General features: G+C 45.2%; 1 protein-coding gene across 1 annotated transcript in view; it reads left to right on the top strand.

Moving 5' to 3' along the window:
• TNFRSF11A (TNF receptor superfamily member 11a) overlaps positions 1–13,405 on the top strand; it is a 55,372-nt gene that overhangs the window by 20,298 nt on the left and 21,669 nt on the right. Inside the window, exons 2-4 of the mRNA XM_030335799.1 lie at positions 3,411–3,492; positions 4,949–5,074; positions 9,038–9,181. Of these exons, the coding sequence (XP_030191659.1) occupies positions 3,411–3,492; positions 4,949–5,074; positions 9,038–9,181 (352 nt within the window). The remainder of the gene's footprint in view (positions 1–3,410; positions 3,493–4,948; positions 5,075–9,037; positions 9,182–13,405) is intronic.

The following is a 13,405-nucleotide window of genomic DNA, read 5'->3' as shown; positions in this document are numbered from 1 at the left end:
GCCTCGAATTAGATTAATGCCCTAATTGTCTGCCTCACCGTGGCAAATCTTCCAGTAGCAAAATTGTTGCCGCTGCTGCTTAAAAGATCTGTAATGCCATAGCTCTGTCAAGTAGATATGTCGGTTTAGGGGTGATGAAAATGTTCTAGAATTATATGGCCATGGTGGTTGCACCGCTTTGTGAATATACTAAAACCCACTGAACTGTACCCTCTCAAGGGGTGAGTTTTATGTGAGTTATATATTGATTTAAAAAAAAATTTTTTTTCAACGTTTATTTATTTTTGGGACAGAGAGAGACAGAGCATGAACGGGGGAGGGGCAGAGAGAGAGGGAGACACAGAATCGGAAACAGGCTCCAGGCTCTGAGCCATCAGCCCAGAGCCCGACGCGGGGCTCGAACTCACGGACCGCGAGATCGTGACCTGGCTGAAGTCGGACGCTTAACCGACTGCGCCACCCAGGCGCCCCGATTGATTTTTTTTTTTAATTTTTTTTTTAACGTTTATTTATTTTTGAGACAGAGAGAGACAGAGCATGAACGGGGGAGGGTCAGAGAGAGGGAGACACAGAATCCGAAACAGGCTCCAGGCTCCGAGCTGTCAGCACAGAGCCCGCGACGCGGGGCTCGAACTCACAGACCGTGAGATCGTGACCTGAGCCGAAGTCGGCCGCTCAACCGATTGAGCCACCCAGGCGCCCCCCGATTGATTTTTAAAAAAGAAGACAACGTTCGGGTGTAAAGTCACAGTCAGCTTAGGAGAGAGAAATGAATTCGAAGGAATTGTCTGTTGAGGAGCTGGGACATCTGGTCACCTCTGGAATCAGTGACTTGGCCCTTTTTGCCAGAAGGTGTGAAATCCCTGGGCTCGAAAATGGATGGGCGGAGTGAGTCACAGCCACACTCCTGGGTGGGCAAACGAATTGTCCACATGTTCACGTCAGCTGGTGCTCAACAGGAACCAGGCTTTGGAACCCAGGACGCAGCCTGACAGTGTGCTAAGCAGCTGCTTCAGGGGTAGACCTTTTACCAAATTCCCCTAAAAAGAACCTCTCTGTGGGTAACATAAAGCCTATGCTTATCTTCCAGAGACTGCTGCAGCTTTCGTCTGGGTCAGAAGCAATTGATAACCTTTACTATCTGAAATGAGGCCTGACCACATGTTTCTCTTGTTTGCCTTTGTCATCAGTAAGGCAGGAGTGTTCGCATAATCATTAGGCTCAGATGAGTCCTAGTTGGGAGAAGTTGCATTGACCACACTCAGCTTTGCCGGTTCTCTCCTGTTCGTCTTCCACGTGCATCTGTTGCCTTGCCAGTCGCAGACCAGGGCTGCCTCCGGGGGAACGGATTCCCATTACAACAAAAAGAGAGAACGGAATGGAGGGATGGTTTCTGTTATGTCACCCTTCCTGGTTTCCACCGGGCTCGCTGCTCGGCCCTTAAGCCCTATCCCGCACCAGAGTCCCCGGGAAGGGTTGTCTGGGCTTAGTCCACAAACAGCCTCCCTGGCACACGTGACCCCAGGAACACATTCAGCGTTCTCACCGACCTCAAAGTAGCCCTCCCTGCCCCCTCCCTCCCGGAAGCCCTGTGCCTGGCCCGCGGGAGGCCGGAGAGGGCCGCATTGGCTGCGTCCCCCCCACCCCCACTCAGCTAGCCTCGGGTTTTCTGGCTGTGGTGCCTTCTTCATAAAACTTCCTTCCATAACTGAGGTATTTTGAGAATGCTGGGCTTCTTCTAAGCTGTTATTTCCACACCTTCCAACCAGGCTCTTTAATATGCAGATGACGCCCTCTGCGGGGGGGCTCAGTCATTGCTGTCCCCCACCACTCTGCTGATGGCCTCCCTCGCCACCCTGACCCCATGCGCCATTTTAGGCCTCGGAACTGTTCTAAGTTCTCTCCCTTCCTCCCTCTCCCTACCTCCCCCTGCCAGTTCCTTTTCTCTCATCTGGCCCATCTCTACGTATCCTGTAAGACTGAGCTCACTTATCAGAGTCCTTAGGACACCCTCCCTGGCCTTCTCAGGCTGAGGCAGCATCTGCCTCTGCGGGGGACGCACGCCCGTGTGTGTATAAGCCCCTTGAGGGCAGGGTTTGTAACTTCGGATCCCTGAGCCCCAGCAGGCGGGCAGCCTTTGGTGACTTTTGAGCCAAATCCAGCTGTTGTGCCACACCGTTCGGTTTCTGACCTGCCTGCCTGTCGACAGGACTGTGGTGGTGTTTCTTGCACACTGAGAAAGCTGATGCAGAAGGAGCTTTCCTGTGGCAAAGTGATAAGAATCTCTGAGTGATTGCAGGGGACTTGGCTTTTTGTTTTGTTTTACGTAGATGGGCAGATCTGGAAATTGTATCTAGAATTGTACAGAAAGGAAACAGAGGCTCAAAAAGCTTAAGCGGACAGTTGCGGGGGGGGGGGGGAGATCCTCTCAGCCAGCAGGCCGCGGGACCCAGAGCTCCAACCCTGCAGTGTTCTTGTAACGCGTTGTTGTCCCACTTTAAAAAATTCTCCGTGTGTTTCGATTCTAAGAGGTAAGCAGTATTAAACATCTTTTTTTTTTAATTTTTTTTACATTTTATTTACTTTTGAGAGAGAGAGACAGAGACAGAGAAGAGAACACATGGGGGAGGGGCAGAGAGAGGGAGACACAGAATCCGAAGCAGGCTCCAGGCTCCGAGCTGTCAGCACACAGCCCGATGCGGGGCTCGAACCCACGAACTGTGAGATCATGACCTGAGCCGAAGTCAGTTGCTTAACCAACTGAGCCACCCAGGTGCCCCTAAACATCTTTTAAAGCTCAGAGAATGTCTGGGCTGCCTGGGTGGCTCAGTCGGTTAGGCATCCGACTCTTGATTTTCGCTCAGGCCATGATCTCATGGTTCATGAGTTCAAGCCCCGCATCGGGCTCTATGCTGATGGTATGGAGCCTGCTTGGGATTCTCTCTCTCTTCCTCTCTCTCTGCCCCACATGCGCGTGCTCTCTCTCTCTCTCTCTCAAAATAAATAAGCTTAAAAAAACTCAGAGAAAGTCTGTAAGACCAAATTTGACATCCCTTGTGGACAATATGTATATTAAGGGGCCTCCTTATGTTCTACGGTTTTATGACCAAAGTTGCTGAGCGTGTATCTGTCCACCATGTGACCGTAATCCATCATATTACCATGAGCAGAACTGGAATATTTTTAAATGCTTAAATGGGTTTTAACTCCAGTGCCGACTGGTTTCGTACATTCGTAGTGGGGAATATAGGGAAGTGGCATTGCAGGGAGGTGGTATCACAAAGAGCAGTTTCAGGATTGTTGATGGTGTTTTCCTAGGCTTGTCAGAAATGGAATTTGGTGATTCACTTTTTGCTGTATCCAGAAAGGACTTGTGCAAAATCTCTACCTGGTGTCAATTTCCTTTGCAGGTGACTTTTCAGATCACCCCTCCGTGTACCCATGAGAGGCATTATGAGCGTTTTGGACGATGCTGTCATAAATGTGAACCAGGTTTGTGTGTCTGAGTCACCTTCCCTTGCCCCTCAAAAGCGGGTGGAGCTCTCATTTATTTCTTAATCCAAGGAATAACTTCTATCCTGCCGGATTAAAAAAAAAAAAAAAAACGAAATTGGATCAACTTTTTTTTTTTTTAATTTTTTTTTTCAACGTTTATTTATTTTTGGGACAGAGAGAGACAGAGCATGAACGGGGGAGGGGCAGAGAGAGAGGGAGACACAGAATCGGAAACAGGCTCCAGGCTCTGAGCCGTCAGCCCAGAGCCCGACGCGGGGCTCGAACTCACGGAGCGCGAGATCGTGACCTGGCTGAAGTCGGACGCTTAACCGACTGCGCCACCCAGGCGCCCCTGGATCAACTTTTTATGGCAGTGGCAGGTAGCACTGCGTGTCACCCTGAAGACAAAAACCTTTCTCTCAATAGATAAAATCACTTAAAAATCAAAAGCAATTGCAGAAACTGCTACTTAATTTATGCTGGAACACAGTTTTCTAAAACGCTATTTCTTGAGAAACCGTGGTTTTAAAAACCATATTTTAGCACTTTGCAATTCAAACTTACAACATACAAAATGTAACTCTTCTTTAAAAGTATTTTACAGAAAATTTGGGGAGGGGGGGAATACCATACTGGAATTGTTGCTGCTGAAAATTGCCTACACCCTATTAAACCTTCTCCCCACGCACCTGCTGAGGGGCAGAAGGCGGACCGGTTACCTCTCCTCCATAGTTGCTCTGCCAGATTGTGGCCAAGTGTTTCTACAGCCTCAGTAAAGCCCCAAGTCCGTGGGGTCCTCACTCATTCATTGTTCTAGAAACCGTGGTTACATTACAAGAGGATCCTTTAGATATTCAAGATGTAAATATTTTTCAGATGTGCAGAGCAAGAGCTGGTGATTTTCGTGAGCATGCATGCATGTGTGTGCATGTGCGTGCATGTGTGCGTGTGCATGCATGTGTGTGCATGCGTGTGTGTGTAGTACTCTTTAGTCAAACTGAGTTACCTGTGAGCCCCCAGTATATGTAGAACAAAAGAAGTTAAGTCTCCAGATTGACAGCAGAGGGGATTTTGGAGATGGGAGGGCAGGGGTAAGGTGAAATTCTTGTTTAGCCCCCAGGGAACCCCTCAAGTTCTACAGTTACCTGTTAGAAAACCATCCTCCTTTTCCCTGGTCAGCAGAGATGTAGGGTGGAAAGGATGATGTTTTACTTAGATGAGCTAAAAGGCCGCTCACCTTGAGCACAGCAAACCTAGGAGAGGCTGTTTTAGCCAGCTGGGATGCCTGAGAGCCCATCACTGATATGTGGCCTCATCCCTTGTATCCTACTGTGTTAGGGGACTTCCTGGGATCACAGTCCTTTAAATGGTCCAATAGATTGGTGTATTTTTGTTGTTATTTTTCTTGGGGGGGTATCTTCAATTGGTGCATTTTTTTCTCTCCTAAATTAAGGAAAGTACATGTCTTCTAAATGCACTACTACCTCGGAGAGTGTATGCCTGCCGTGTGGCCCGGACGAGTACTTAGACACCTGGAATGAAGAAGATAAATGCTTACTGCATAAAGTCTGCGACTCAGGTAAGTCAGGCATATCAGCAGCAAGTGTGAATAAGTGATATTTTTGATACGGTGGTGCTATCTCTTTTGGGGGGCATAGGGAGAAGCTTTGACCTTGGACCCCGAGAAGCAAGTGCTTCAGATCCCGAAGCATTGTGTGAACATTCTTCATTTAGAACATTTTTTTTTTTTAAGAGAGAGGGAGAGAACCCCCAGCAGGCTCCACGCTCAGCACGGAGCCCAACGCGGGGCTCAATCCCACAAACCGTAGGATCGTGACCTGAGTTAAAATCAAGAGTTGGACACTTAACCAACTGAGCCACCCAGGCATCCCTTCATGTCAAACTTTTGTTCGAATATAATTGAGACCAGGAGAGATTGGGTGACTTTTCTAAGGTTAACAAATGAGAAGCAGGACTCAAAGCCAGATCTGACTCTCAAGTCTTCTTCCTGAACCGTAAGTGTCTTACTATACAGTTTGATCTCCCTATCAGACTGCTAATTTTTTTTATTTTGACTCAAAAAAAATGTTAATTATAGTTTAATTGTAGGAATCAGGATCAAAATATGTCCCTTTAGTCTTGACCTAGAGGTTCCTTTGCCTTTTTTTTTTTTCTTTCCCATTTAGTTTCTCTGTTGCAGAAACCATCTTTGTAATCCTGTGAAGTTTCTACAGTCTGATTTCTGCTGGTTGCATTCCCTTTGTGTCATTTAACAGATTTCTTCTATTTCCTGCAAAGCGATTGTTAGGTCTAGAAGGCTCATGAAAAGCTGGGTATTTTTGTTTGTTTGTTTGTTTGTTTGTTTGTTTTGCAAAACTGCTTCATAGTTGGCATGATGCAGGGATCATATAGTAGCTAGCTGCTTACCTCTCTTCTTGTGATATGAGCGGCAGTCGACCATCATGGCCTCGATCCATTTTCATTAGGAGCTGTAGAAAGGTGACCTTCTATCACTCCTTCTTCATTATAGTTGGAGAAGCTTCCCTCCTCAACTAATTGTTACCCTGAATTACAGTATATACAGGAAAGGCAGAATGAATGCTTGTAACTTTATTTACCACTTTTCAAAATAATGCCTAGATCACCAAGCTTCTCCAAAGGATTTGTATGAATATTACGAATGCAGCCATTTAGACATATTTGAGGTATTTTAATCTATTGCAGTTACTAGTTGTATGGGTGCTCAGATTATCTTACCTCCTCCAGCTGGCCCGTCAGTCTTTTGCTATGACCCCAGGTGACTTTAAGAGCTCCCCTTGCCTCCAGGCTCATCTTGGACATTTCCTGCTTCGAACCTCAAACCAGCCATTTCTTTAAGAATTCCTGACTTCATCCAGAGGAACATCTTATTTAGCGACCTCACTCTGGGTGCCAGTGAGGCTCACTGATACCAGACTGATCCTTGTTTATAGGTTCTTTTCAGTGGACAGAATTAGGAGAGAAGTATTTTTTTAAACGTCATAATTTTCTAATGTGTTAGAGACAGCTGGCAGATTTTGGCCGCAAAAGGTAACGTGGAAACTCCACTGAGCAGAAGCATCTGATCAAGTCTTTTTTTCTTTCCCACTGCTTAGTAATGACCTTGACTCACTGCTGTCTCTTGGAAATAAAGATTCATTCCGTCTCCTGCCAAAGTCAATTAAAGCCCCAAACCTGGTATGTTAAGATACTTAAAAATAACGTCAAAATTTTTCATCACCACATCGGCTTACATGCTACATGCACTCACATTTGAGTGGGTCGTGGAATTAGAATTTTCCAAGGAAGTGATCCTTGTCCATGTATGTTGTGGCATTAGGCACACGTTTATGCAGATTGGCCTTGGTGCTATACAACTGACCTGGGCCCTGGGGAGCAGAGCGGACACAGGAGGGAGGCAGGAAGATTTCTCAGCAGGAAGATTTCTCAGGTTCTCCATGCTCGGGTCTAAAAAGAATGGGAATAGGAAACATCCCCTCCCTGAGGGCTGGAACTTGGGCTTCTCTAACAGAATACCACAGACTGAGTGGCTCAAACAACAGACCTTTATTTCTCCCAGTTCTGGAGGCTGGAAGTGGGAGATGGGGGTGCCAGCATGGTTGGGTTCTTGGTGAGTGCCCTCTTCAGGATTTCAAGATTTTCTTGCCGTGTCTCCATATGGTGGAGAACAGAGGAAGGAAGCTGTCTGCTTTTGTACAGAGGCACTAATCCACTCATGTGTCTCCAACCTCATGGCCTAACCACCTCCCGAAGGCTGCACTTCTTAGTACCATCACCCTGGGGGTTAGGATTACAACATGAATTCTGAGAGGACCCACAATCTGTCCAAAACAAACTTCTATAAGTATTCAGTATAAGTAAGGCTATTTGGACAGGCCAGGTGAGATGGGGTCCTATAGGGTCCTAAAGTCTGTTTCAAATAATATTGTATTATATCGCGTGTGTGTGTGTGTGTGTGTGTGTGTGTGTGTGTGTGTGTATGCAGGTTGATTCCTGTTATTCACAGAATAACATCAATGTTCTATAAAGTCATCACAAAAAATGAACTAGCAAATACTGAACCACTGCTCCTAGGGGAAATACAGGGTTAGGTTCCTGGGAGCCTCTGGTCACAACATCTTTGTTAACTGATCCATATATAACCTTGTTTTATGTGTGTTTCTGTTTAAAGACACCTTAATAAATATTCTGATTCATTAACATTGAACTTACAACCAACAGCGCTGAAATTCATGCCTGGACAAAGTTTATCTTAGCATATATCTTCTCCATGAGACACATCACAGCCTTCTTGAGGGGCCTGGAAATACCAAATGGCACTTCTGCACAATGACTGTGGGCCATTTTAAGCAATGGCATCACTAACAAAAAGCACAGAAATGCCAAAAATGGGACACTAAATAGACCACAAAAAGGACACTTGATTCCAGTAGGCACGAGAAGGCAGAGTGGGACTTTGCTTGACCTCAGCTGAGAGCATGCATGTCTGGCCAGTGGCTTGAAATTTCCACTGTTCTGCATGTGTCCAAGAATGACCGCCAAAGTGCCAGGAGTACTGAGGTGGGGTTACAATGAAATTTTAGCGAGTGGGTGAAATGGCAAATATGAATCACCAAATGGAGATGGCCTTGTATAAGCATGACTTCTCTTCCACAAAAAGTGGAAAGGGCAGCTTTGGGTTAAGAAGAGGAGCACTTTGCAATGTGTTGTGAGAAAAGAGACAAGTACCAAACAGATTGCCCTGAGTATTTGGGGAGATTAACTTCCAAGTATGTCATCAGGCTCAACTTCTATAATGCATTCTCTAATTACGCATCACACTTCTCTAATTACACTGTGACCCCTGTTTTCACAGCTCTGAATAATCTTGTGGTCCTGCAGGATCCCAAGATGAATCCCCGGTGTCCAGATCCCTGTTCTCTTAGGTTCAATCTAGCATTAGTGTTAAGACTATTGATCACATTTGAATTCACTAAAAATTTAAGCAGCTGTGAAACCTATTTTGCATTAGCCAAAATAGACAATAATCATAATTCCCCGGTTCTTAGTCCTCTCACTACTATGAAAATTGCCTTTAAAAAAAAATTACAAGACTCGGAGTGCCTGGGTGGCTCAATCAGTTAAGCAAGCATCGGACTTTGGCTCCTGTCATGGTCTCAGAGAGGGAAGCCTGCTTGGGATCCTGTCTCCCTCTCTCTCTCTGCCCTTCCCCCACTCATGCCCTCTCTCTCTCCCTGTCTCAAAAATAAATGAACATTAAAAAAAAAAAACTCACAAGACTTAATTATTGAGAGAGAGAGAGAGAGAGAGAGAGAGAGAGAGAGAGAGAGAGAGAACCCTGCTGGGCTGTTTTTAGTGAAAGCACTGGAAGGGGGAGCTTGGTGGTTCCGGAAAACCCAGGCCCCAGTGATGCATTTGCGGGGAGCCAGGCAGGTGCCACGTCCCCGTGTTGCAGGGTTGCCCTAAGGTGGAAGGTGAGCAGCTGTGTCTCTGTCTCCCGCAGGCAAGGCCCTGGTGGCCGTGGAGCCCGGCAACCGGACGGCCCCGCGGCGCTGCGCCTGCACGGCAGGCTACCACTGGAGCGCGGACTGTGACTGCTGTCGCCGCAACGCCGAGTGCGCCCCGGGCTTTGGCGCGCAGCACCCGGGTAGGGGTTTGGTTCGTGCGTCAGGCGGGCTCTCCCGCGGGGGCCGGAGCAGGCTCTGAGAGGCGTCTCTGCATCATTCCCGCTCCGGGGACGCAGGTGGCACGGGAGTAGCTTGGGGGCCCCCTTGAGCAGGGCCAGGTTAACCTCGTCCAGGGAAATATGGGCGCGGGGCGCTCCACCGAAGGCTCCATCCGGGACACCTTGGGATCCCCGCTTAGGCGGGCAGGGGTCCTCAGACCCTTTTTAAAAATCTGGTGCAACCCCTTAGAAGGCTTTTGAAAAACCATGCGCCCCTGGCATATTTTTAGGTTGGCAGCTAACATTTTTTTATTGCCAATGTAAAGAGTTGCTAAGGAATTAGTTTCCAAGGAATTATAACAGCAGTAACACTTTTAAAAATGGAATTCAGTGGCATCTAAACAGCATAGCAATTTGATAGCATCATCATCCTTTTAAAAATGCACTAATGGTCCTTCACTCTTGGAAGTTTTATACAGTTCTTTTCCCTCCTTTGATTTGTATCCATTTCACTTTCCCCATAGAATTTTATCCTATTTTTATGCTTGGAGGGCTTTTACGAATCACCTTTTCATAGAGTTTCACATCGCAAATGTACACAGATTAGTGATTGTAATTTTTAAAAATTTCCCGTGACTCAAGGTTCTAAGAGTTAAAAACACTTCTGGACTAAATTTTATTACAGTTATTACCTGATTGTCAAAAATATATTTTGATATAATTGTAAAAACTTTATGAACTTAATGAGTGGAGTTTTTCTTATTCATATATTCATGGTTGGCTATTATTTATTGCTAAAATGCAACAGAATTCAACATTCATTCTATTTCCACCAAGTGCTGAGAAACTTGGTCCCATAAATCACTAAATGGCTAAGGAAACCTTCTGTTAGACAAGTATCCGTTCTTTCAAGACTTTCTTAGTTATATGTCCAGGCCTCAGAATGGTGTGACATGAAAAGGTGTCTGAGGTTTTTGAATGTTTATTTATTTTTAAGAGAGACTGTGTGTGCACGCAAGCAGGGTAAGGGCAGAGAGAGAGGGAGACAGAAGATTTGAAGCAGGCTCTGTGCTGACAGCACTGAGCCCCTTGTAGGGCTTGAACTCGCCAACAGCAAGGTCATGACCTGAGCCAAAGTCAGACGCTCAACTGGCTGAGCCACCAGGGTGCCCCTCAAAGGTGTTTTTAATGATATCTCAGTTAAGAACTCAGTTGTGTTTTCAATTTTGTTAAAAAGTAAAGAAATAGATATCTCCTTTAAAAAAATTTTTGTTTAATGTTTATTTATTTTAGAGAGAGAGGGAGGGAGGGGGCAGAGAGAGAGGGCGGGGGGGAGACGCAGAATCCAAAGCAGGCCCCAGGCTCCGAGCTGTCAGCACAGAGCCTGACGCAGGGCTCAAACTCTCAAACTGTGAGATCATGACCTGAGCTGAAGGCCCACGCTTAACCGACTGAGCCACCCAGGTGCCCCAGAAATAGATATCTTCTTGACAGAAAAGTATTTCTTAGAGTTATTTACTGCCCTGACTTTTGGAAAGCACCCCAAAGCAGTTTTTTCAAGATGTAACAAATGATTCTTCATATCTGTTGATCTTTCATTTAGAGGCAACTTGTTTCAACCCAGAAGACTTGGACAGGATTAGAAGAATTAAGATGCTATTCATTTCAATTTTTATGGAAGAAAATGTCCATCAGTCACACTGGTCCAGTCCGCCCTTTTTACCAAATGTATCAACTGAACCAGATGGGCTTTCTCTTGGAAAAAGTCTGGCTTGATTTTTTTTTTAATTATCAAAATAAGTCTGGGGAACCTGGGTGGCTCAGTAGGTTAAGCATCTGACTTCGGCTTAGGTCAGGATCTCACGGTTTGTGAGTTCGAGCCCCGCATCAGGTTCTGTGCAAACAGCTCGGAGCCTGGAGCCTACTTTGGATTCTGTGTCTCCTTCTCTCTCTGTCCCTTCCCCACTTGTGCTCTGTCTCTCTCTGTCCTTCAAAACCAAATAAATGTAAAAAAAAATTTTTTTTAATCTCTTTAAACAAATTGAAAAAAAAAAAAAATCTCCCTATGACAACCAGCTCCCTTTTGAATTTGATTCTAAGACAAGGCCCAGAGCCTTCCCACAAGTTTGCCACCCGCATGAGAGAAGGTGCCTTTTCTTTGATGGGTGTTGTCTCCACCGTATTCCTTTGGAAATGGGGCGTTCTCTGAAAATAGGTGGAGGATGGAGGGGGTGAAGTGGGTGAATGAAAATCTCCCTCGTGCCCTACCTTGCAGTGTATTTGAATTCTGAACAACTCACCCTGGTCCCAGATACCCCATTCTGTTGTCACACTCACATTTTGCCCTCGACAGACAAGAAAAGGCAGACACTGTATGGAGGTGCTCTGAATGCAGGAGTTTTGCCATTACCGATAGTTCGATTTGTTATGTTGTTTTGTTTTGTTTTGGCGTCTCAGAGGTTTAGCACCAGAGCAGGATTTGGAGCGGGCAAGCAGCCTGCCTTCTTTTGTAAAGTGGGGAAAGTGTGATTGTGTCCAGGGAAAGAGGAAAGGAGAACCTATAGGATGCCTCTTGCAGGTCAGTTGTTTCAAATAGTAGATGTGAGAGTCCAGTGCTTGGATTTAATGCCTTTAAAGCCACGTGTGACTTGTGGCTCCTTAGGAAGTCTCTTTGTTTCTAAGGGTTACTCTTCTAGAGTGTGTTAATATTTTTCAAAGCTGTCTGAATTAATGTGAGCAACTAGATGTTAACTGGGCTTCTGTTAATATCGTTTCAAAGTGAATCAAACTACTAGATTGGGGATTATTAGATTAATTATTAATAATTATTTTTTTTAATTTCAGTCAAAGTTAGTTAACATATAGTGTAATAATGGTTGCAGGAGTGGAGCCCAGTGATTCATCTCTTACATTTATCACCTAGTGCTCATTCCAATAAGTGCCCTCGTTAATGGCCATCACCCATCCTTCCCCCCCCCCGCACCCCATCAGCCCTCAGTTTGTTCTCTGGATTTAAGAGTCTCTTATGTTTTCCTCCCTCTCTGTTTTTATCTTATTTTTCCTTCCCTTCTCCTATGTTCATCTGTTGTGTTTCTTAAATTCCACATTTGAGTGAAATCATATGATACTTGTCTTTCCCTGACTGACTTATTTCACTTAGCATAATACACTCTAGTTCCAACAACGTTGTTGCAAATGGCAGGATTTCATTCTTTTTGATTGCCCAATGATATTCCACTGTATATATAAACCACATCTTCTTTATTCATTCATCAGTCGATGGACATTCAGGCTCTTTCTTAGTGTGGCTATTGTTGACAGTGTTGCTATGAACATTGGGATGCATGTGCCCCTTCAAATCAGCATTTTTGTATCCTTTGGGGTACCCTACTTATTGAGGCAATTGCAGAAGTCAAGAATGTACTTCCCATTTGACTTTGGACAAAGAAAGTGCAATTTATTATTTTAATGCTTTATTTATGAAAATAAATCACAGAAGTGCTTTCAAGCATAAATTAACTGCTTTAAGAGTAAATTGTGATTTTGGCACTGATTGCCTGATTATGATATCACATAGTAGCCAGTGTTCATTGATTGGTTGATTGGGGGAGGCGAGGGGAGCGGGAGGAGGAGCAGAGAGAGAGGGAGAAAGAATCCCAAGTAGGCTCCAGGCTGAGCGTGGCTCGAACCTACGACTCTGAGATCATGATCTGAGCCAAAATCAAAAGTCGATGCTGAACGAACTGAGCCACCCAGGCGCTCCACCAATGTTCTTCTTTATTGCAATTACCAAAGGGGCATCACGTGTCGGTTACAGTAAGGATAATAGACCTGGGAAATTGGAGATATTTCCTATTTTGATAACATAGCTGATGAGGAATGTTAAAGATCTGAAGAAGGCTTCCTAACTACAACCAATTTCTGCTTCCACTGTCATGGATTAAGACAGGGGTCCAAACTCCATCCCACCACTGTGTTTGTGTAAATAGAGTTTTATTGGAACACAGCCATATCGTTGTTGTTGTTGTTTTTTTTTAACATATTGTCTATGGTATTTTTATGCTACAAGTAATTACAGAGATCAGAAGGCCTGCAAAGCCTAATATATTTACTGTATGGCCCTTTTTTAGAAAACATTTGCTACCAACTCTTGGTTTAAGAGAAGGAGATCCGTAGGGTTTTTTGGGGAATGGTTGCTTTTGTTTC

The sequence above is a fragment of the Lynx canadensis genome, chromosome D3 (genome assembly GCF_007474595.2).
Source record: "Lynx canadensis isolate LIC74 chromosome D3, mLynCan4.pri.v2, whole genome shotgun sequence".
NCBI lineage: Eukaryota > Metazoa > Chordata > Mammalia > Carnivora > Felidae > Lynx > Lynx canadensis.
The sequence above is the reverse complement of the archived record's forward strand: the minus strand, read 5'-3'. Positions and strand labels throughout refer to the sequence as shown.